This window comes from Zootoca vivipara, chromosome 3, assembly GCF_963506605.1.
Source record: "Zootoca vivipara chromosome 3, rZooViv1.1, whole genome shotgun sequence".
In the NCBI taxonomy this organism is placed as follows: domain Eukaryota; kingdom Metazoa; phylum Chordata; class Lepidosauria; order Squamata; family Lacertidae; genus Zootoca; species Zootoca vivipara.
The window spans coordinates 24,599,309-24,622,185 of NC_083278.1; the positions used below are offsets into that span (position 1 = coordinate 24,599,309).

At 44.1% G+C, this 22,877-nt stretch overlaps 2 protein-coding genes and 1 non-coding gene across 5 annotated transcripts; 2 read left to right on the top strand and 1 right to left on the bottom strand.

Moving 5' to 3' along the window:
- Positions 1–584: 584 nt before the first annotated feature.
- On the bottom strand, positions 585–10,628 carry LOC132591159 (ribonuclease H1-like). 3 transcript variants are annotated; one of them, XM_060272465.1, is made up of 10 exons: positions 10,556–10,628; positions 10,372–10,458; positions 9,176–9,297; positions 8,107–8,175; positions 6,862–7,056; positions 5,305–5,404; positions 3,736–3,790; positions 3,246–3,330; positions 1,468–1,592; positions 585–972 (listed from the first exon to the last, which is right to left on the bottom strand). In XM_060272465.1, the coding sequence occupies exons 1-10, from the start codon at positions 10,618–10,620 to the stop codon at positions 886–888; spliced, it is 990 nt and encodes a 329-aa protein (XP_060128448.1). In that variant the 5' UTR covers positions 10,621–10,628; the 3' UTR covers positions 585–885. The 3 variants fall into 3 exon arrangements, with proteins under 3 accessions (XP_060128448.1, XP_060128449.1, XP_060128450.1); XM_060272466.1 differs by lacking the exon at positions 8,107–8,175 and having other exon boundaries at positions 10,556–10,627; XM_060272467.1 differs by lacking the exon at positions 8,107–8,175 and having other exon boundaries at positions 10,372–10,607.
- Positions 10,629–12,831: 2,203 nt separating this feature from the next.
- LOC132591859 (small ribosomal subunit protein eS7-like) lies at positions 12,832–21,945 on the top strand. The gene is made up of 6 exons (XM_060272271.1): positions 12,832–12,924; positions 15,465–15,546; positions 16,042–16,113; positions 17,946–18,089; positions 20,039–20,103; positions 21,774–21,945. Exons 2-6 carry the CDS (start codon positions 15,472–15,474, stop codon positions 21,943–21,945), a joined length of 528 nt encoding a protein of 175 aa, XP_060128254.1. The 5' UTR covers positions 12,832–12,924; positions 15,465–15,471.
- LOC118083284 (small nucleolar RNA SNORA73 family) lies at positions 16,360–16,584 on the top strand. The gene has a single exon (XR_004692360.1). It is a non-coding gene; the product is annotated as a small nucleolar RNA SNORA73 family (small nucleolar RNA).
- Positions 21,946–22,877: the final 932 nt, after the last annotated feature.

Below are 22,877 nucleotides of genomic sequence, written 5' to 3' on the forward strand. Positions count from 1 at the left end.
TGGTGCCCTTGAATTTCCGGGGGGGGGGGGGCGGGGCGATGACTTTAAAACTAGCAGCAATCTGCTAACTCTAGAAGGATATTTACCATCCCTAATGCCACCTTCCAGTTTGTGCTAGGTAGTAAACCTGTGAGCAAATTTTGCTGGCATAGGTCAAAATGTGACCCCCCAGGCCTTTCTTATCAGGCCCTTGGAACTCTCTGTACAGCATATCCCACCAGCCCTACTTTACCCTCCTCCAATATTTCTGTGACTGGAGTCTATCTCTGAACTCCAATAATGCCTCTGGGTTGCCTGGTGGACTCTGTGTAGAAACAACTACCTATCATAAAAAGTCAAAAAATGTACATTTGCTGTTCTTCCCATTTTTGCTTCTGGCCTCACCCACCAATAACTTGGTTAATAACAGGCTCCCCGCATGTGCATTAAAGTATGAATTGGAGCAGTTTTGGGGGCCTGATTTGAGTATACTGCCCTAAGGTTGCTACTGATGTGTATTTGGCACATGCTGTTGTAAATCTGTGATTTTGGTGTTTATTGTTATTATCTATCGCAGTTGAGATGCCAAGGTGAAAAACAAAAACTTTTATTAAATTTTTTTATATATAAAACACAACTCTTGAATGTACAACTGTGAAACAAACGCCTTACGTAAAATTCTGCGGTGTCGTAACTCTTCATAACCAGAATGCATCAAACAAGCATTTTGTTTAAATATCTCATGCCATCTTTAGAATAATCCTTAGTATCCAAACCTGGGCTTCTCAGTATCAAGAAATTGGATGGCAAGTCAGTAAAACTCACATTTATCCACCACAATCACAGCCTGTTAGTCAAAAATGTTGTTACTCTGCCCCCAAAGTCAATGGATATTTCTAACACATTCTAGGACAAGGACTTTCCAGCACCTTTTTTTGCTAGTCGATCAGCTGCTTCATTTCCAGCAAAGCCAGAATGACCTGGAACGTGTTTCTGTTAACAGTAAATTGAACCAGTTACTACAACTGTACAGCCATATTCATTTTATGACTATCTCCCCATCCTCCACATCTCACGAGACAGCTTTCAGTTCAAAGTGCCAAAAATGACTCTTTTTAAAAAGGCCAATACTCAATTCTTGTTTTTATCAAAAGCTAAGGAACAGACATGCAAATGGTTTGCTACTGTTAAGGCAGCGTGTTGGTAAGACATTTTTCCCCCAGTCCCGCACCCGCAAAGAGTTAGAAAGCAACACCGTATTTCAATTCCCCCCAAAAAAACTTGTGAAGAAAAATACACGGGTCAGAATAAAATGCAGTTTTCTGATTCAAAACATAACAAAACACAGGCCTTCCCCTGGACTGGTACCAAACACTTGCACATTTCCATTACTAAACAGAATTACTTGCATTATTTTTGTTAACATTCATTTTTAATAGTATGCACTTGCTATTTATGAAGTCTGCCTTTTCAAACCACATAACTTACCCACTGAATATCCATGCCTTCCGAAAGCTTATCAAGCCTTTCAAAGTCTTCCCTGTTGGTTACATCTGTTCCTTTGTATGTTTTCCAATCATTCTTCTTCCAGTTTTTAACCCAGCTTGTCATACCTATGTAAGAACAAGATGCATCTGTTGAATCGTGACTTTTTTAAAGGACTGCTGAAATTGTCCTCGGATTCTACCGCACATCTGCAAAATGCCATCCAGTTGTGCTGTTCAAAGAAGTGTATATGGTGGTGAATCCAAGCTGGGTCTAGGCAGGCACTGAATGTTTGCTGTAATAAATTTGCAGCCCATTATAAGTCATGCATATTCAGTTTGACTTTGGGCCTACCATTTTAAGCACCGGTCAGCTTATAGCTGGTCTTGCCTGCCATAAGTAGAAGCTGAAGACTAGATCTTGAAGGGGTCATTTGTGGACAGGGACCCACTTCAAGCATAGATAATGGGTAACATCTGCAGATGTTCAGGTCTCTCTCAAAATAAAAAGTTAAAACCAGATGCGGATTCTACAGTTACCAACCCACTTCTAACCTTTGCTTTTGAGAAGGAAGTCACTTTCTGGGCATATATGAGTATTTAACATATTTTTCGCTCCCTAAGACGCACCTGACCATAAGACACACCTAGTTTTTAGAGGAGGAAAGGGGGAAAGCCCCGTTTTGGGGGGGATCAGCTCAAAGTTGTGCAGCTTCTTTTGTAAAGGAGAAAAGCCCCATTTTTTGGAGGATCAGCTCAAAGTTGTTGAGCTCACTTTGCAAAGGAAAAAAACCCCGTTTTTATGGGGTTCAACTCACAGTTCTGCAGCTTCTTTAGGAAAGGAAAGGGAGCTGTTTCTGCAGTTTCCAAACAGATAATCTAATCAGCCAGTCACATGTCGCTGGGGAAACAAACAGCCTCTGCCTGCAGAACATTCAACAATGGAGGCCTGGGCAAGGGGGTGGGGCCAGAAAGGGAGCCAGCGCTCGACCACACATTCGCTCCATAAGACGCACATACATTTCTCCTTTACTTTAAAGGAGGGAAAAGGGCTTCTTATGGAGCAAAAAAATATGGAATTTATCAGGTTTGTTGGATCCCTGCCAATATGGGTTTTAAACATAGGAAATGCCAGTCCCTAGCTTGGGGACAAATGCGTCCAAGTTGAAAGAGGATAAATCCAGAAAGGCAACGTTGGCTGGTAAATCTTGGGACTGGGGGTTGGATGGAAAAGAAACGGTATATGGAGGACAGCCTCCCTTGGCCACAATTCTATTATTGAAAGTATTCTCTGGAGAGCAGCATTTGTTAGCTTTTAATGCAAACCCTTCCCAAACCACTAGCTTTCAATAGAAAAACACCCAACACTCATTCACATGCCTGCTTACCACTAGGATCTGCTTAAACATCAAAAGCAAACATTCATTATATATTACATGCTAAATTCCTAGGTCTTGGATCATTGGAAAGTTATTTATTTCTAGCCCACCTTTCCCCCAAAGAGCTCAAGATTGTACACATAGTTCTCCCCCCACTCTCCATTTTTTCCACACAATGGTGTGAGGTAGGTTAGACCAAGATAATGTGACTGGGCCAAGGTCACTCTGTGAGCTTCATGGCCAAGTGGGACTAGAACTCTGGTCTCCCAGAAAGGTGCTGGAAGCGTCTTGGTAAATAATCAAAATACCAAGTCCCATGCCCTGCACAAACTTATTATCCTTTCAGAAGGCCATTTCACATGCTTCTTGCCTTATTACGTATTCCCAATGCACAGTTACTTACCTTCGATGGTGAACTTGCTGTCAGTATAGATTGCCAGTTTATTGATATTTCGACTCTTGGCTTGCTCTATTGCTTTGCAAGCTGCCTACAGAAAACATTTAGAATACACAACTCAGCAGAAAGGAAGTTGAACCATCAATACTGATGGCAACTTTCAAAATTATAACACAAAAGCAATGTAATCCAATTGTAGCACTGTTTGTCCAGAAATTGAAGCAAATTATGTTAAAGACAATTGACCAATTACTTAACTAGGTTTTATGAATTCTCATAATAGCTACATAATTATTCTGCGTCACTAGCCTATCCATCATGCAATTTCTTTTTGGGATTTATGAGATAACTTTTTAGATTGTTCTTTCAATTTCTCCAAATACTCTCTCTCTATATATATCCATGCAATTCCCCCCTTGAAAAAGAAGTACATTTCCATTAAAACTAAAAGGCTCAAGCACTCAATCGTGCCAATTCTGTGATCCATTTAACTTACCTGTATTTCAGCCCTTTGATTAGTCTGCCGCCCAGGAAGTCTTTCACTACTATTTCTGTAAGAGTACAAAATACATACAACATTCAAGTAATTTTTCTCATGCATGAAGCATTTCAAGGCTAATATGGGGATCAAAATACATCTGTGACCTGAAAGAAACTCTGCATGTTTATAATAGGAAAACCAATGTTATTTTCCTTCAAACCACAGATTTTCAAATTTAGTCCTACGCCATGTTTGCTTCTACCTGAATTGCACATATTGGATCAAAAGAAATGCCAGAGGAAGGCTATGGCCCTTCTGTCCCCAACAGCCCCTGCCAAAAACCCACCCAAGGTTTAGGAAGCCCTGTTGAGTGAGATGGGCTGAGGAACTATGGCATTGAGGGATGAAGTAAAAAGTCTGAAACTTGGACAGAAGCACCTCCTGGGAATGGAAATCCAATCCTTGCTATTTTAAAGTGTTATGTTTTATGTTATTCAGTCAGGCAGACCTCTTTATTGCTCCATTTTGGGAGGAAAGTAAGGAGCCAAGTGAGCCACTACCAGATCTCACATTTCCCAGAGAACAACTGGAAAGTTTGAATGGCTTCTCATGCTTTCAAGGCTGCCAGTGCAAGATGTGATGAATGGCTGGTGTTCTTGGTTCTGAATGATTTAGAGAAAGCCCCCGGGCTTTATTATTTTTCAGCAGTCACTACTTTCCTTTGGTACACACATTCGTCAAACAAGCCATTTCCTTCAAATGTGACCAAGGAAAGGACAGGATTGGTGGACAACAAATTGCTCCAACTCTGACCATCCACCTGGTCAAACGGCAGAGGCCATACTTTCCCTCTACATATCACAAGCCCTGAATATTTTCAAGCTGGATGTTGTTGTTTAGTTGTGTCCGACTCTTCGTGACCCGATGGACCAGAGCACGCCAGGCACTCCTGTCTTCCACTGCCTCCCGCAGTTTGGTCAGACTGGATAGGAAGACACATCATCCTGAGGGCTTTGGAAGCGAATTCTGGCAGATGCTCCTGGCATTAATTGCTTCTGAAAGGGACATCTCAGCAGCTACTTTGGACACCACTGTGCTAGCCTCCATAATGTGACTTCTTACCAGTCTGGTTTCTGGACATTCGCTTTGGTGGGCATGGACTTTATCCATCTGAAGAAGCATGAACAATCTTTCAAGACTGAAGAAAAGGGATATATCGAGACAGCACTATGAGGCTGATTCTGGCTCCTCTTTATTGCTTAGGAAAGCAGTGGACAGATGCCATGCACACTTTTTCTTCTTCTTCTTACAGCCTAGTCTACAACCAATGAAACTATGCTTGGACTAGATTCACCTGGCCGAGTGGATGCGGCCAGGAACCTGCAACTCTTCACAAGAGGCAGAAGATTGGATCAAGAGAAGTGGGTCCACCCTCTAGCCAAAGTATTCATCTGAAAATAATATTAGTGGAAGGACGGGAAAATATCGTGTCTGGATGCAAACAAAAATAGGGATCGCTGCCAAAAAAAAAGCTATTAGAATGGTTTTTATCGCAAGTTATTTGACCACTCATTTCTTACTTACAAAGGATGATCGGGTCCCCAATAGACACCAGTTCCAGCACGTGCTTTACGGCGCCCATTACTTGAGCAACACCCATCAGTATAAACAACTGCATAATCTCCTAAAAATGGAAATGGGACAATTAATTCAACAGGAATATTGCCAGCTGGATGGACATCACGTTTTTTAGTTCTGATATTTAAGAAAGGTGATCAGGACAACCCAACATACTACTGCCAAATTAAAGTCTTATTGAGGTTCCTACAAAAATACACATTTAGGAAAATGGGTTAAAAATAACACATACAAACAAGCCATGTGCTGCTCCCAATGCAGACTGGCTTTCAAGGGACATAGCACAACTGAGCCACTTTGTTTTGAATTATTGTATTCAGAAAAAGATAGTGAGCTACCAAAAAAGCTGTATGTCACATTAACATTATTGTTATTTATTCAATTTATATACTGCCCTTTATCACAAGATATCAGGGAGGTTCACAGAATAAAACGAAAGATAAAAAACACAAGCTTTAAAACATTTCTCTCCCATGGGTTTTGACTCCATCAAAGAGTTATTTCATCTATTTACCAGGAGATATAAAATGCTTTATTATACTAAGATCAATCATCTACTAGAACCTATTGCATAAGTTTGTGACTTATTCTATATAGCACAGAAATCTGCAGTAGCTTAAGCAGAGATAAAATCAAATATAAAATCCTATGTGAACTAAGAGCTCCACACCACTCTTAGTGCGCATGGGGCGAAACCTGGTAAGTTACTTCCAGGTTTGCCGCGCGCGCATGCCAAAGTTTACATAACTAGAGGGTTACGTAAACGGAGGTTCGACTGTGCTGGAAAAGCTCTCAAGTGTAAAAAAATTGTTATCGGTCAATGTGTTAAGACCTGGATTCCAAACTCTGTAAAGCCACTAATGGTGCCGTTCAAAACCTGGACTACTCTGGTTTAGTGCTGGGGCCACTGCCGAATCCACAAACTTGCTTCACACAACAGCGGGAGTGGAAGGTGATGGGGGAAGCAAATCACTGCAACAACAATTTCGCCCAATGCAGTCATGTGACAACAGTGGGACCAACTCAGGCCCCAAGGGATCCTGGGCAGGTGGAATCCTTCCCTTGGATTACAGGTTCCAGCAACTTCTACTGGCTACCGCTGATATGAAACCCACTAGTGGCACTTCTGCTTGCAGGTCGGCAGGGACACCTCCCACCTACTCCAACCCCCCCAGCAAGGAGGGTTTGGATTGTGCCATAACTCACTAGGCAGCAGCAAAGTCAATTTCAATAGGAGTGACTTGTGCATTTCCAGGAGCTCTTTTGCATATTAAATATATATGCAAAGAACTTCCAATGGGGGGTGGGAGAAAAGGGAAATTGGTTTTCTTTTTGCTCTTGTTTTTCTTAGGTATTTTGGGGTTTGTTATCTTATATTTTTATGTTGTGAACTGGATAGACAGTGGTGTACAAATTAAATAAATAACAGCAGCTTAAAAGCTCTATTTAAAAATTGTAAGGAGACAACATTGTTTAGTCACCTGCTGCAATAAAGACACTTACCTGTATATGAGAATTCATCTTTGCGTTCTGGAGGTGTGTAAGGTACCTCAGTATATTTTACACGCTTTCTCTCACGTTGGTTTTCTGAGGGCTGTTCATATGGTCTCTTGTATGAACTATAATCTGACCACGATGTTGTCTTCTTACCCTTTAACCTATTATTTCTTGGTCTTTCATAAGCTGCATTATCGTAACCTTCGAAGAAATGAAATGCAAAAAATAAAAAAAAATCACATTGAAAGTATAATATCCATGTTCAAGAACCTTATACACCCCCAATTACATAAATGAAGTCCCTCTAAAGTAATTAGAAATTAACTCATGAATAAACTGTGAGGAGGACTACAGAAAAATGCATAACCACACACACACAGAGAGAGAGACAATAAGGGTTATACTGCAAGACTAAAGAGTGAGCAGTGCTAACTTGCAGAAGCATGCTTTCAGCGATTAAACGGACAGCAGAACAGATCCACAAAAAAGATGGGCTCATGGAAATCCACTGGCAATTTCTAGGACTACTTAGCTGTATCTACTACAATACAATTAGGACACGATAGTTTTTCCACATATTAGGTACACGTTACAAGTTGTGAGTGGCTTATGTAGATCTGTATTGCCTACTATACAGACAGGCAACAATTGAGAACTCTTGAACAGTGTGTCAGCTTCTGAAATTTACATGAAAGGAATGCCCTGTTTGTGCTCACTTGATACTCTGGAATCTCAACCAAGATACGCATTTAATGTAACACTTCCATTGTTTCATGTAATGTATCTTGTGTTAAGTTGCTTTGAGACCTTTGAGTACTAAATGACTAACAAGTCTAACAAATTGCCATAATCAAGTAAGTTTTGAATACAAAACATACAACGAAACCTGGGGAAATTTTCATGAATCTGTAATTTGTCCTGACCTATCTGAAGCACTTGCTTATTTTTATACTCCCAACTTTCTATGCCCCTTCTCCAAGCACTCAGTCCATGACATTCAGCCACCAACAGAAATATGTGGAAGCACTAAACCAGTATCCAGGGAGAGAGCAATCCAGCGGTGGCACTGAAACACTGAGTCTCTCTTTCTGGCAAATACCACACTGAGCAAGAATGAGAGACAGTCAGATTGCAGTTTAGTAATGCAAAGCACATTAGAAAAGCTCCAGAATGAAAGCACAGGGGTGTGCGGCCTGGCGCATTATGCATCTACTACAGCACTACAAACACCAAGACAAATATGAGGAGCACCTTCTGTAACAACTGCTGGGTCATTAGGTGGTGATGCATCTGCATGTGCTGCATCCCCAGCCAGTGTGCCTAGTAAAGGGAACACATTGTATTATGTGACAAAGCAATTGCCAGTACAGTCATACATCTTCTTGCGAATGCTTCAAGTTGCGTTTTTTTTTTGGTTAAGAACGCGGCAAACCCGGAAGTGTTTACTTCCGGGTTTTGACGTGCATGCACAAGCGTTCTGCGTGGTTTGCACATGCGCAGAAGCGTCACACTGGTTACGGACTTTTCAGGGTGCGAACGGCCCACCCCGGAACGGATCATGTCCGGAACCAGAGGTAGAGGTACCACTGTACAAGTTCTTCCTGTGCTAGATGATCTGCATACAAAAGTCATGTGGACCAAGCTCCAATGCAACTGTAGGTTTATCAAAACTGCAATTTGATCTTACATGCTTCCTCAAAAATAAGTCCCCCTGAGTTCAGCAGGACCCATTCCCAAGGAAGTAAAGCATCGGAATGTAGTCTTCATTTCCCAGCTTTCTAAAGTAGCCCACGGGAATGTAACCATCTTCAATAGTTAGTCACACAGTACAATATCTAAAAATCTTGAACACTCGCATAAAGCAAAGGAATTATTTTAGTTACAAGGGCTTTCAGGCCCATTATCTGTTGCCTTTCAGATCTTGATGGAATCAAACTTTCATCAGCCACAGGCAGCATGACCAATAGGCAGGGATGGTTTGAGTTGTAGTAGTCCAACATCTAGAAAGCCATACTCTCCCCACCTCTGATCTAACACAAAATGAGATATGCAAGAGGTCTAGACTTCCCCTTCTTTCAGCTGTAACTTGTCACTGCTATTAACGCAAATCCACCACTTTCACTTAAAACCAAGCCAGATCCTAAATCTTGGGTGGAGCAATTAGCCTACATAAAAAAACCATCCCAGAACTGAGAACTCAGCCTGTGCCATTAGGAAATACAGCCGACAAGTGTATCAAGCATTTAGCACACCCATACTAATTACCGGAAGGCTACTCTTAAAATTTCTGACAAGCACCAACCCTTTACTGAGTGCTTACCAGTTGAATGACGAGATGTGCCTGTTGATCCATCATTTATGAAGTCCCAAGCATCTTCCTCTGTTGAAAACTTCTTGAAGCTAGCATATTTATATTTGTCAACTTGTTCTTTACATTCCTCCCTATAAAAATATAAAGCTATTATTATTATTATTATTAAAGAAAGAAACACGTTATTATTATTAAAGAAAGAAACACGTTATCTCCAATGCCACCTATTCTTCATTTGAGCAAATCTGGGGACACAAAGCTTCCCCCTATATCAGCTGAAGGGCAATCCTCACACAGTTCTTGGAAGGGAAGTTTCCCAATCTCAAGAATCCACCATAGTTTTAGCCCTTCAAAGGCAAAAGGTCGGGGTCGGCTATGTGAACCACTTTGGGGCCTGGAAACATTACATAAATCTAACTATTTTTTTAAAAGTAACTTAAACACAAAGCCCCATGGAACTAAGAGCACTGAACTAGTGTGAGGAAGATTTGGGTTAAAATCTGCACACAGTTATGAAACTTGCCTGGAGCCAGACACCTGCTCTCAGTGCCACCACCTGACATGGGTTCTTTTTTTATTAAAAAAAGGGGGGAGGGGGAGAGATAATGTTTACTGCCTTGGGCTCTTTGGTACTCTTTTAATCTCAGGGTTGTGGGTTCGAGCCCTGCATTGGGCAAGTATACAACACGGATATAGGTATAGGGCGGTATATAAATTTAATTAATAATATTAATAAGAAGAGGAGGAGTTTGGATTTGATATCCCGCTTTATCACTACCCGAAGGAGTCTCAAAGCAGCTAACAATCTCTTTTCCCTTCCTCCCCCACAACAAACACTCTGTGAGGTGAGTGGGGCTGAGAGACTTCAGAGAAGTGTGACTAGCCCAAGGTCACCCAGCAGCTGCATGTGGAGGAGCGGAGATGCGAACCCAGTTCCCCAGATTACGAGCCTACCGCTCTTAACCACTACACCACACAAATGTAACTGATCTGTCGAAAGCATAACCTGAAAAAAATGAGACAATGCACGCACTCTTGTAAATCAAGAAAAACCTTAATACAAATTTTTTTAAAGAAAAAAAATCTGCATTGTGGGGGGTGGAGCAGATGACCCTCGGGGTCCCTTCCAAACTGGGAGGAATACGAAGCATTTTAGCCCCAGGGAGAGGGGGGAGCTTGGTCACTCCAGGTGTGGCTTCGCTTACCAGGTGCGATACACGCCGGTCCTCCTGCCCTTCCGCACCGCGTAGAACATGTTGCCGCTCCTGACAGTTCCGGGGCCGCTGTTGCTGCTGGGGAGAAAACAAGGATGAGCGAGCAAGGCCAGGATCCGGCGCAGCATAATAACTGCAGACTTCGCCTCGCCTCACCTCCCAACCCCCCACCCACCGCCCTCTCCGTCCGTCATCGCTGTTCTCCTGCTCTTCCGTGTTCGGGCAGCCGCGCAAGCGCATAACTAGCCGCGCTGGAGTTTGAGGGTATGGTTGGGTTAGGCTGAAAACCACCACAGCGGCAGCCAACACTTCCGGATCAGAAACGGAAGAGGGGGGAGGGCAGACGCAGCAAGTAACCTCCTACGCCCCTCATATGGCAGCTATTTAAAACACGAACCGACCGGAAGAGTGGTGCTTTTCGAGTCTTTTCTCCCCTAGGGTCCAACCGAGGAAGTGACGACGCGGAGGAAACCAAACAGTGTTGCGCGCAGGCGCGTTGCCACCACCGCGGTCTCCGCCTTCTTTTCTCAACCTCCTTGCAAAAACCGGAGGGTGGGGAGGAAGGAAATCTCAAAAAAAGACTTGAGTGCGCATGCGCTGGTGCCGAAGGCGGGAAAATGAAAAGCACCGGTGTTAATTCGGTGCACCTTATTCAGAAACCTTTATTCTTTTTCACTAACAGCAGCTAATGGCTTTATTCTACAAACGCTTTAAAGCCAAACTTGCCAGTTCCTGGATTTATTGATAAAGCAACGAGCGTCTGATGGGCAAATTCCACACGTGTTTGCCCAGAAAGTAGTCGAAGTTTACTCCCGGGTAAACTCGAATATATTATAGTCGTAGCTTAAGGGACATAACACCAAAGGAAAGCAAAAGCATGATAGAAAAAAGGATATGAGCCCCAAAGAATGGCTGCATGATTCGCCAATCTAACCCACTTCTAACCGCCACTGCACTGCGATAGTAAAATAAGGCTGCAATCGGACACTAAACCTTTGCCGAGCAAGCCTTAAAAGCCACGGCAGTCTCTGGACTGCAAACACAGTGGCTTCACTTCGAACTGAAGCCTCCCTCCACCATTTTCGGCTTATCTGCACGTGCATCCGCTCACCTGCCTTACCTCGCAGATCTCTCCCTGCGCAGGCACATAAACCAAATGGCGCTTCCTGACCTGCCCACTCTCCCTAGGAGATCGGGAAAAACCACTGGTGAAACAAAAAAGAGGGGGAACATGCACCAGGGTCTTTGAAAGGTCAATTATAATTCCAGGACCTTCCATGCATTACCCCTTTCACCAACAATGGTACTTTCTTACTACCGATTTAGCAAATGCTGGAGAGGAAAGAGCTTCTATTGAAAAGAGCAAGTGGTTCCCCCTCCCACTCTAATGCATTCAAGCCTTATTTCTGGCCGCCTCTTGAATGTACGGTAAATTTGGAATGAGCATAGGACACGAAAGCTCATACCAAAATAAAAACTTAGTTGGTCTTTAAGGTGCTACTGAAGGAATTTTTTTTATTTTGCTTCGACTCAGACCAACACGGCTACCTACCTGTAATGAATATACAGTTACCTTGGGGTTAAGTCCCATTTAACAAAGTGGGGCTTACTTTTCTAGCAGGTGTGCATAGGGTTGAGATGCATGCGAATAAATTAATACCTTCTTCCTTTCACTTTTCCCAAATGATAATCGCCCAGAACCGAAAGTTCTCCTACTTGCTTTGTAGCTCTTCAATTCAAGTGAAATGCCACTTCAGGGCTACCACAAACACACTGACTAGCGTGGGAGCGGAAACTGCAGAAGAAACCTGAGTGCTTGCTAGTTGAGCCCACCCAGGCTATACACCTCGGGTTCCGTCCCTGAGGTTCCTATAATTAGGTCCATTTGCAGAAGCCTCTCTTCGGGGACTCAAAAATATTGAATCATCAGCAGTATGGTGGGCAAACTACGCCAGAAGGAGCGCGATAGGTAATAGCCCTCTCCAAACACCCTACGCAACCTCTATTTTTGCTTGTACTGTACACTACGACGGATCATAAATTATATTTGCAAAGCGCCTAAAGCGGTGGTTTGAAACGGATTGCTCAATTCTACCTCTTACTGAGCAACAAAACAAAACAAAACCGTATTCTTACAGGTATAGGCTCAAGCAGGCAACTTCCGACTACATTGAGCACTTTAATTTTAAAACACCCATTAATGCGTGCATATTTCTTCCCTTGGTGGATTTGCAACTTGGAGGAAGGAAAGCCATAGGTTTACTTTAATTTATACAGCCGACACAACCACACACTGTACTCCCAGCTTCCCAAAAGTGCTCTCCAATACAGTACAGTACAGTACGTATTGCCGTTTGGTGAAAGCAGTGCTTTATCCTCTGCCATGAGTTTCCTCCCGCCGGAAAGCTTCAGAAGGGCGGAAGTACCCTTTCAATCCCAAGCTCCCCGAGACGAGAAGTGGGCGGCGTTGCGGCCGTTCCCGGCAGAGAATCTGTGGTGCTCTCGCGAGAACTCCTCCTCTTCCTTAGGCCGGCGCTGAGAGAGGTAGGCACGGCCAGCCGGGGCCTGCTGGGCTGCGTGGGGGCTTTTTCCCGCGGGGGCTCCGGTGATATTGCTCCTGGGCGATGGAAGCCCTCGCGCCTGGCCTAAGTATCCAGAGATGCGTCCGATTCGCCGCCCCTTAATGCCCGATGGCTTCCTGGGACGGCGAAGGAGACGCATTTCGGGGATAGGGCAGGGGACGGTGGAAGGGAGGGGGAAAGGACCCCCAATTATCTTTATCTTGGTTGCTGGTGTTTCTACGGGTCTTCCATGCGCGCCTGGCTTTCGCAGAGTGTTGCACCGAGCACACTGCCTGGGACACTCTATGAAGTCTTATCAGTAGCTTTAACCACTAGGAAGGACTGCCTTCCGTGCTTTAGCTTTCCCGGGGGAGGGGCGCGGAGGCCGGTTCTACCTCCCTTTCGCTCCCCCACCCCCGCAACCTCCAAGGGTAGCACATGGTCCGTAAGCTCCCAGTATGCCCTGCTCGAATAAGAGAGGGATGCAAAGCAGGAAGCTTCTGCCCCACAGTTATCATATCTCCCCAATACTGTAGGGGAGGGAAACACTTGCTGGGTCTGTGTGTGTGGATCTGTGGAAGTTGTTCTGACGTGGGCCTGCATCAATCCTATTTAAGATGAGGAGCCTGTGTCCTCCTAGGTGTTAATGGACTATGGCTCCCAGCATTGGCCGTGAGTCTGGAAGGTGCTAGGCTGCAGGTTCCCAAAACCTGTTTCAGATTGTAGCTCTGCCTTGCCACTTAGCAATTCCGGATAGCACCAGGAAGGACTTTCTGACTGTAAGAGCTGTTTGACAATGGAACAGACTCTCAGAAGGACTCCCCTTCCTTGGAGGCTTTCTAGGAGATGATGGATGGTCATCTGTCATGGATGCTTTAGTTAAGTTTCCCACATTGCAGGGGGTTGGACTAGAGGACCCACCGGGTCCCTTCCAACTCTCCAGTTCTATGGTTCTATGATTGTGGCCCTTTGATAAAGCTTTAATAAGATGCTTAAGACGGGGGTTCTCATGTGCTTCTCTAGAGTCTCTTTGTAAGGATTCTGTGGTAGCTGGAAAATGCATGTTGGTGCTCGCCTTCTGTGTGTGGACTGTTCTGCATTGTATTAACCTTGCATTTTATTTGAGTGCTTCATATCTTAGTTATTGAGGAAAAAAAGGCCTTGTAAGATACACTACTGTTAATGTGGGGGCTGCAGTTCAGAGATTATGTCCTCCCCACAGACCTCCAATAAGATCCTGGCTAAACTTAAACAAGAGTGTTATTACGCTCATAGTAAATACTTTTAACCACTACACTCCTCTTTGTGGTACTTCTGCTAAGGGTGCATACGACGTTTTTTAATGTGTACCAAGACCAAATCTATCACTGGTTTTTCCTTAAGTAATTTGACTGAGCCAGCCTTTAGAATTGGCTTCTTCCCAGGGTGGATTTGATTTAAATCAATCTGATTTAAATCACGATTTAAATCACGATTTAAATCACTAGTCAGTAAGGCTTGATTTAAATCATAGTTTTCTACATAAAGACTAATTCTTGCTGGTATAACTTTAATATGCAAGTAGATGAATATTTTTAGAATAACAACTTTTCATATTAGTTTTTTTATCCCCAGTTTAATGGGTTATTCATATTTGGACAACTTTACTGTTGTACTTAGGAAGGAGAAAAATAATCATTACCTTAATAATAACAATTTAAATAGATTTATTCAACTGAAACAATAACATTACAGCATATGTTATTTGCTTAAACAAACATCCATGTTTGTTAACTAATTTGGCTAAACAAAAACAATATATATATATATTTTAAGAAACTTAGACTGTCAGCCCAGCCTACACATGAAAAACTTAAATACTGTCCACTCCAAACAATCAGAAAAATATTGTTTCTATTCTATTCACCGAACTTCTTGAAAGTTAGCACTGAAGGGGTTGTTTCTGTATTCATAGGTTTGTAGAACAATAGGATTAAGGCCTTTTTCGCAACTCTGTTCATGTTATAACATTTTTGCTGTGAAGAAGAGGCATGTGATCTCTGTTGAGTCAAATTCAGTTTTGAGAACTGCAAAAGTAAACCAAGTATCTGTGATAATATCTTGTAGGCAGAGAAACTGCCCAATAATCTTACAAAAACCTCTGGAAGAGCATGACATTGTGAATGGATTAATGGAATTTATTTACCCAAAAAATTAAACATATACAACCTTATTCTACATAATTAAAAAACTAATCTTTATTTCATGATGGAATAACCTTTGGATGGTAATATATATTTTCCTCAAAAAGCATTTTATTTAAAAAAATCCAATTTAAATCAAAAAAATCGATTTAAATCAAAAAAATCCAATTTAAATCAAAAAAAATCTGATTTTTTTGATTTTTTAAAAAAAATCATTGATTTTTATCCACCCTGCTTCTTCCACCATCAAGGCTTTCCCTAATTAGATGTCATTGTGATAGGTGGAAATTATTCTTTAAAACAGTACATTGAGATATTGATTGTTTCCTTTGAAATGCAGAAAGGCCATGTTCAGTTCCAGCGCAAAGATTGTGAAGCCCAATGGCGAAAAGCCGGATGAATTTGAGTCTGGCATCTCCCAGGTAAGTGCTCCTTTCAGCTGGTAATATTATAGGCTGTATTGCTTACAGAACATGTGAGAGTTGGAATCTTGAGGCTCCAATATGATGTCATAGTCCTATATTTTAGTATAGATGCTGTGCTAATTAACATTCAGCGAAATGGATACACTCAATCAAACTTTCGTAGCGGAAAAGCAGAGTTGTGATCCACACAAGGAAGAGGTGTGGGAGCAGCTACAGCCTGAGTATCTTTGTAAGCTGTTTGCAAACTCCTCTACTGTTGACCAATGTTTATGGGAACATTTGAACTATATGTATTTGAAATATAACTAAGGTAGTTTCTGCAGATCCTGCTAGATCAACTTGTTGAATATGACTGACGGAAGTCAAAGAAACATAGGTACCCAGTGATTTCCCCCTTAAAACATTTTTTACAGCCAAGAACAACTACAGTTATTTTAGAATTGGTTTGTTGGAGATATTTGTCAACTTTACTTTTAACTTTCCTCCCTCAAGGCTCTCCTGGAGTTGGAGATGAATTCTGACTTAAAGGCTCAGCTGAGAGAATTGAACATCACAGCAGCAAAGGTAGCTTAAAAATGGTTTTCTCAAAGGTGCAGGCTCATTTTATAGGATGCTTGGGGTATATAAGCTACCATGATGGTGTTTCCTGCTTGGCAGGGGGTTGGACTGGATGGCCCTTGTGGTCTCTTCCAACTCTATGATTCTGTGTTGGTATTTAAAGTGATAATTGCAGTGTGTGTTAAGTTCTACAGTGTTTTTCCGCCTGGACATGTCTTTAGCAGACAGATGTGTAACTTGTTCTCTCAGAGTACAACATGGGCATCCATTGAGGTGGCTCTCGCATGGCTCTGCCCAGGTGGCGTATGGGAGCTTAGCTCTGTAAGGTGCAATGATGTATAGTCCCATTCCACAATGTTGGACATGAAGCTTTTCCCTCCCCAGACCGAAAAGGCTGGTGTGGGAGGCGTCCTGTATATTCCTATAACTTCCCAGCTTTAACAGTTGCTGTGAAGACAAACCATGCAGGACACAAGTGATAAAACTAATTGGATGTGTTCAGGATGAGCTGCATTTCATTCATTCATTTCATGGAAACTAGGAATGTTGTTGTGTGCACTGTAGTAGTTGTGTTTGCAGAAATTAGGGAAGCTGTGCTGCTCACAGAAAACAGGTATGCAAAATCAACACACCACTCAAAAGTTAGGAATTTAAAAATACCTTACAGAGGCCTGGTCATCTGCAGTATAAGCTATTACCAGCTTTCTCTCATTCAGATGAGGAATCTGAAATAATGGCTATTTCATGAAGTCATGGCCAGGCCCTCATGAGTTTGGTGAGCTGTGTTGTTTTTCCATCCATTGGATATATCACATTACACGGTTACTTTTCCTTTGTTAATGTATACTAAAAATGCACACAAATCATCAGTTATGTTCCAGTTTTGAGAATCACTGGAGATTATACCTGTATCTGGAACTGAACAATTACGGTATCTTTTTCTTAAACAGGTAAATTGGGCTTCCATCCTATACCTGCTTACAGTACTTGTATAAAAGTAAAGATGTGTAGGGTTGTGGTAAAGATTGCCTTAAAGGATTCTGGAATAGGCTAGACCGGGTTTGATACTTACGTATCCTGTGGCTTCCTCTGAATTATCTAGTACTTGCTACTATTGGCGGCTAATAGGCCAATTGGATGTTGTTCTAACTTTTTGGGGGGGGAGTTTGGAGTTTGTTGGACAAGCACTTAAAACACTTGGAGGTTTTCAGGTGTGCTTTTCTAGTTTATATGTTTATATATATATATATATATATATATATATATATATATATATATATATATGATATTAATACATTTAATATGGAACTTGATAAATGTGGTGCTTTTCCTCCATGAAACTTAGTAGTGCTTGTTTCTATTGGTCAGGCCTTATGTCTACGGCAAAAGGGTGATACTCCGAAGTGCTTCTTAGGTTGTTTCCTTGAGAGCCAAAGAGTTCTTCCAAAAAATAAAGATTTCATTATTGATCCTTTTATTTTTAAATTTATTTTATATACCATCTTTATCTTCTAAGGATCTCAAGGTGTGGTTTACATGGTTTTCCTCCCCATTTCATCCTCACACCCACCTTTGGTAGTTTAGCCAAGAGGGGACACATTGCAGTGGTAGAGCCCCATGCATTGCATGCAGAAACTCCCAAGGTTCAGTCTGTGGTACCTCCAGCTGAATGACCAAGCTGCAAGCACCACTGCTAGTTAAGAGCAGATCATAACTGAGCTAGATAGACCAATGGTCTAAAGAAGATCCGTGTTTCATGACTGGAAGTAATCCTGCAAATGCTGGATGATGTTTAAAAACTTAAAACCATGCTAATTCCCAGTTCTGTTCTTGCTTAGGAAATTGAAGTGGGTGGCGGTAGGAAAGCAATCATCATATTTGTGCCAGTCCCTCAGCTGAAATCTTTTCAGAAGATTCAAGTGCGGCTAGTTCGTGAGTTGGAGAAAAAATTCAGTGGAAAGCATGTGGTGTTTATTGCTCAGGTAGGTGGCAGCTTGTCATAACTTTCTACAAAATGCTGGGTTGGGGGGGAGTGTTAATGGAGGTAGAACAATTATTTGTCTGTGAAAGGTGTGCTAAATTGAATCGGAACACTGCAGCCTTGTACATACTTGGAGACACGTCTTGAACTGGCTCCTACTTCCAGCTGTGTATATGCAGCATAGCATCACACAGGAACTAGATCACAAGAGTCATACCGTGTTTCCCCTTTTTTAATACGTACTCATAAAGTAAGCCATGGCAGGATTTTTAAGTATCTGCGAAATACAAGACATACCCCGAAAATAAGACATACCTCGCTGCTTTCCTTTAGAGCCTCAGAGAGGCTTGAGACCAGGTGGGAGGGGGTGCATGAATTGAGCGCGTCGCCAGGCGAGCCGCGCTAGGAGGACTTTTTACCCCGCTCTTCCCATGACTTTTTCCCACTCCGGCCGAGCACCTGAACAGGGAAACCCCTTGGCGTTGGGAGGCCTGCTGGCCCCTTCTGTGCCGCCGGAGCGTCATGGGCTGCATGGCCCAAGGCTGAGCGGCGGCGGGAGGCCCGTGAGCCCTTCCATGCTGCCGGGGCGACGGACGGCGGTGGGAGCGCTGCTGGCCCCTTCCGCGCCACTGGAACGTTGTGGGCTGCATGGCCCAAGGCTGAGCGGCGGCGGGAGGCCCACGAGCCCTTCCGTGCCGCCGGGGCGACATACGGCGGCGGGAGGGCTGCTGGCCCCTTCCGAGCCGCTGGAGCGTTGTGGGCTGCATGGCCCGAGGCACAGCAGCGGCGGAAGGCCTGCAGGCCCTTCCGTGCCACCGGGGCGACAGACGGTGGCGAGAGCGCTGCTGGCCCCTTCTGCGCCACCAGAACATCGTGGGCTGCATGGCCCAAAGCCCGCGGGCCCTTCTGCGCCGCCCGGGCAATGAACGGCGGCGGGAGCATTGCTGGCCCCTTCCGCACCGCGGGCGAGTTGGCGGCTGATTGACAGGCGGCCTCGCCAATGCCTGGAGGGAGAAGGGCGGCGAGGAGCAAGCGAGGGAGCCCCCACCCTGCCCGCTAATGGAAATGGCCCGGGGTGGGGAGGCAGGAGCGCCTCAGGGAGCACTGCCGTGGCGCTGGCGCCGCCGCTTTACCCAAGAAACCCGTGGGGGTGCTCATCGGGCGGGCCACGACGAACTCCCCCCGTTCCCTCTGGAGTCAGGGTGCCACCGCCACCGCCTCCTCCTGGAGCAATTCTGCGGGACTGGCTTGCTGGCTAATCGACCTCCTGAGTTTAAAGGTGCAGAGGATTCCTGAAGGGGGTCCCCGCGCGTACCCTCGCCCGCTTCCGCACGCGTTCAAGCGGGAAAGGAAGTTTGGCTCCTTGAGCTGCCGCCCCTTATGAATGCGTGTTTCGGTGGTGTGGACAAGGGTCTCGTTTCCCCCTCATGGGACCGGGATTACGCAGGCATCTTTCCGACGACCTACTTGCCATTCACCCCGGAGCCATTCGCGTCTCTCTCATCTCCCCCTCCCCCCGCTCTCCCGCCTCCATTTCGCGCCCGTCGGCTCCCATGTTAGCGATGGTATGGATGGCAGCACCCCGAGCCAGTAAGGTACCGTACCGTAATAAAAACCTAATAAAAAATTAAGACATCCCCTGAAAATAAGACACCTTGTGTTTTTTTGAGGAAAAAAAGTTATAAGACGGTGTCTTAAAAAAGGGGAAACACGGTAGTAGTATGTTTTTATAATTGCCCTCCATGAATTTGTTCCTATCAGTGTTGGAGACAGTATTCCTCTGAATACCAGTGGATGGGGAGAGCACTATTGTGTTCAAGTCCTGCTTGTGAGCTTCTCATGGCTATCTGGTTGGCTCTAATACTCTCTGTCTTAAATCTGGTTTGTTAATTCCATTCCTAAACATGAAAGAAATGTGCTGATATATGTCATGCTATTGTCTTTTAACAGAGAAGAATTTTGCCGAAGCCAACAAGAAAAAGCCGCACAAAAAACAAGCAAAAGCGTCCCAGGAGGTAATCTCAAATTTATATTATTTGAGTAACTAATCATGCACTAATCCAGGGGTTCCCAACAAAATTTTCTCAAGGACCCCACATCGAGCTGCTATTGTGACAAGGACCCCCATTAATTTGTTTAGAGATGGTTCCTGCACTGCAGGGGGTTGGACTAGATGACCCTTGTGGTCTCTTCCAACTCTATGATTCTAACCCCAAGGCAGCTGTTTTCAAAATATTTTTGTGCACCTACAAACCTTAGATTTCAGGTAGGTAGCCGTGTTGGTCTGACGTAGTCGAAACAAAATAAAAAAAATTCCTTCCCTTAAAGACCAAGTTTTTTATTTTGGTATGAGCTGCTGGAAGGAATTTTTTTACTTAGATTTCAGCAAGGCAGCTCATAGCTCTCCTGTGGTGGTACAGCTCCCTGAGAATCAGATCGACATTAGTATTTATGATATCATACAGTAAATAGTTTTTATAGTTGGTGGAAATGCATGTGCAAATTAACATAAAAACACCCTGCCATAGGAGAACAGCCACAGAAGAAAATATAAACTGCCTGGTTACAAGTAAAAACACAGAATACATTTTTTAAACCTTCTTGGCGTTCAAACTTTTTCTGTACGGTCGGGAGCTACCAGGGAAGAGGAGAGTGATGCGGGGCCGGGAAGAGCTTTGCGCTCCGTCTGCTACTGGCGGGAGCTGAGGCACGCAGCTGGCGGGTGGGAGGGAGGCCGCGGAGCCGCCACCGCCGCACGCGCCAGGCCGTGCATTGCAGCCTCTGCGAGGACCAAAGGCAGCCGAACCGGCACGCAGCTCCCGAAGGCCCTGGCGGGGAAGGGCGCTCCCTCGTCCCCATCATCCCCAAGGGAGCCAGGACGGAGGCGCGCGCCAGGAAATGTCCTCTCGGGCGCGGCGGGGCGCGGCGCTGTATTCCTCCGCACACTCCCACGCTCCGGTTTGCTCTTCCTGCCGGCCAGCCTTCCCCTCCCTCGCCTGGGCGGAGACTTCTTTCCTGCCCCTTCTGATTGGCTGCCCCTTCTGATTGGCGCTTCCTGCAGCCAATCAGTAGCCGTGCTGAACTACGCCCTCCCTGCGGACGCGGGAAGCAGCCCCAGGCAGCGCTGGGCAGCGGTGCGGACCCCTCTGGCATAGCTCGCGGACCCCTGGGGGTCCGCGGACCACCTGTTGGGAAACACTGCACTAATCCATTCCCTTCCGTTTGGCATGGGTGCCTATTTTAAAGCTTGAAGACTCAAAGGAGAAGACCATTTTAATCTGACATTGCGGGTCTCTGATCCTTGCCAGGCATTAATCATGAGTAGACCCATAGCTCAGTGGTAGATGACATGTTTTGTGTGTAAAAATTCCCAGCTTACTGGGTGGGCTAGTGGTTAGCCTCAGTATAAGGCAGCTCCATATTTATTTTATACCTAAAACTTAAATGCTGCTAGATTTTGTTCACTACCTTATTACTGGCATTTCATAAGGTTTAGTTACTAGATCTGTCTGCTGTACCCCTGGGATTGGGCGAGGGTAGAAGAATTCATCCTGTGGATGTTTACATGCTACCTGCTGTGTTAGCATCTAGTCTTTCTGCTTCTCTAATGATTCTCTGTGGTGTAGATGAAGGGGAGGTTGGCATTAGTAAAAGCATTTTAATTGTACACAATATTTCTGTTTAGCCGCACACTTACTGCGGTCCACGATGCCATTCTTGAAGATCTGGTTTTTCCGAGTGAAATTGTGGGCAAGAGAATCCGCGTAAAACTGGACGGCAGCCGGCTCATAAAGGTCCACTTAGACAAAGCGCAACAGAACAATGTTGAACACACATCACGACTGGGAAAACAATAGCTTTAACTATACGGACCTTTGTCGGCTGGGTTTGTAAGCTACGTTATAATATCATAATGCAAAGAAAGACAACATTGTGTCTGGTCTTTTTGTTCATCTAGTGACTCCTAGGTAGGCAGAATGTGCATAATTCAAAAGCATCAATTCTTCAGCGATAGCCTTCTTTATGGTCCAATAACATACATTAAAGGTGCATATACACACACAAAGTGAATCTAAGCTCCTGCAACCATTTCTGTTGCATGCATAATAGAAAACCTGGGCAAATAATGAAAAAGATGACCAGATGCTGAAGTGCTGTTGACAATATTTATATCTGATTTGTGCTGCAATGTGCATATTTAACTCTTATTCATTAGAATCTGCTAAGGCAGCCAATTTTTAAGAGGCTCGTTTTGCCACAGCTCCGTTGTAAAATGCTGTATAACGCTGCCATTAAAACTGAAAAACCTTCCTTGTTTCCTGCTGTGAGGCTCCAGATAGTTATTTCGTGGTATCTTCCTGAGGCTGCTGTGCACTCCTCATTAATAAAGTCTTTGAATGCATACAGGGAAAAGATCAGCCGTACATGCTGCTTAGCATAGGTGAAATGAAAGGGCTGTAATCTCAGACCTGTGGTTGTGAGGGCATGATCTATTCATTCCAGTGGGGCTTGAACTAATTTTAGTCTCTGGCAACTCTGACTGAGGAACTACATGATGCTTTCGGGTATGTTTTGATATATCAGGGAGGTGCTCAGACTTTTGCAGTAAGGATCAAGGAAGAGTGAGTTCTCCTTGGCTCAATCTGGAATCTGTTTTTCTTCTGAGCTTTCCTGAAGAATACTGGAGTGAGCAAGGGTGGCTTGATGAGAGAGAATGTGTTTCCTGTTTTCCAAGAGATTACAAGGGATAAAGGATCTCTCCTCTTCCTAAGCAAAGGAGAAAAGCCTG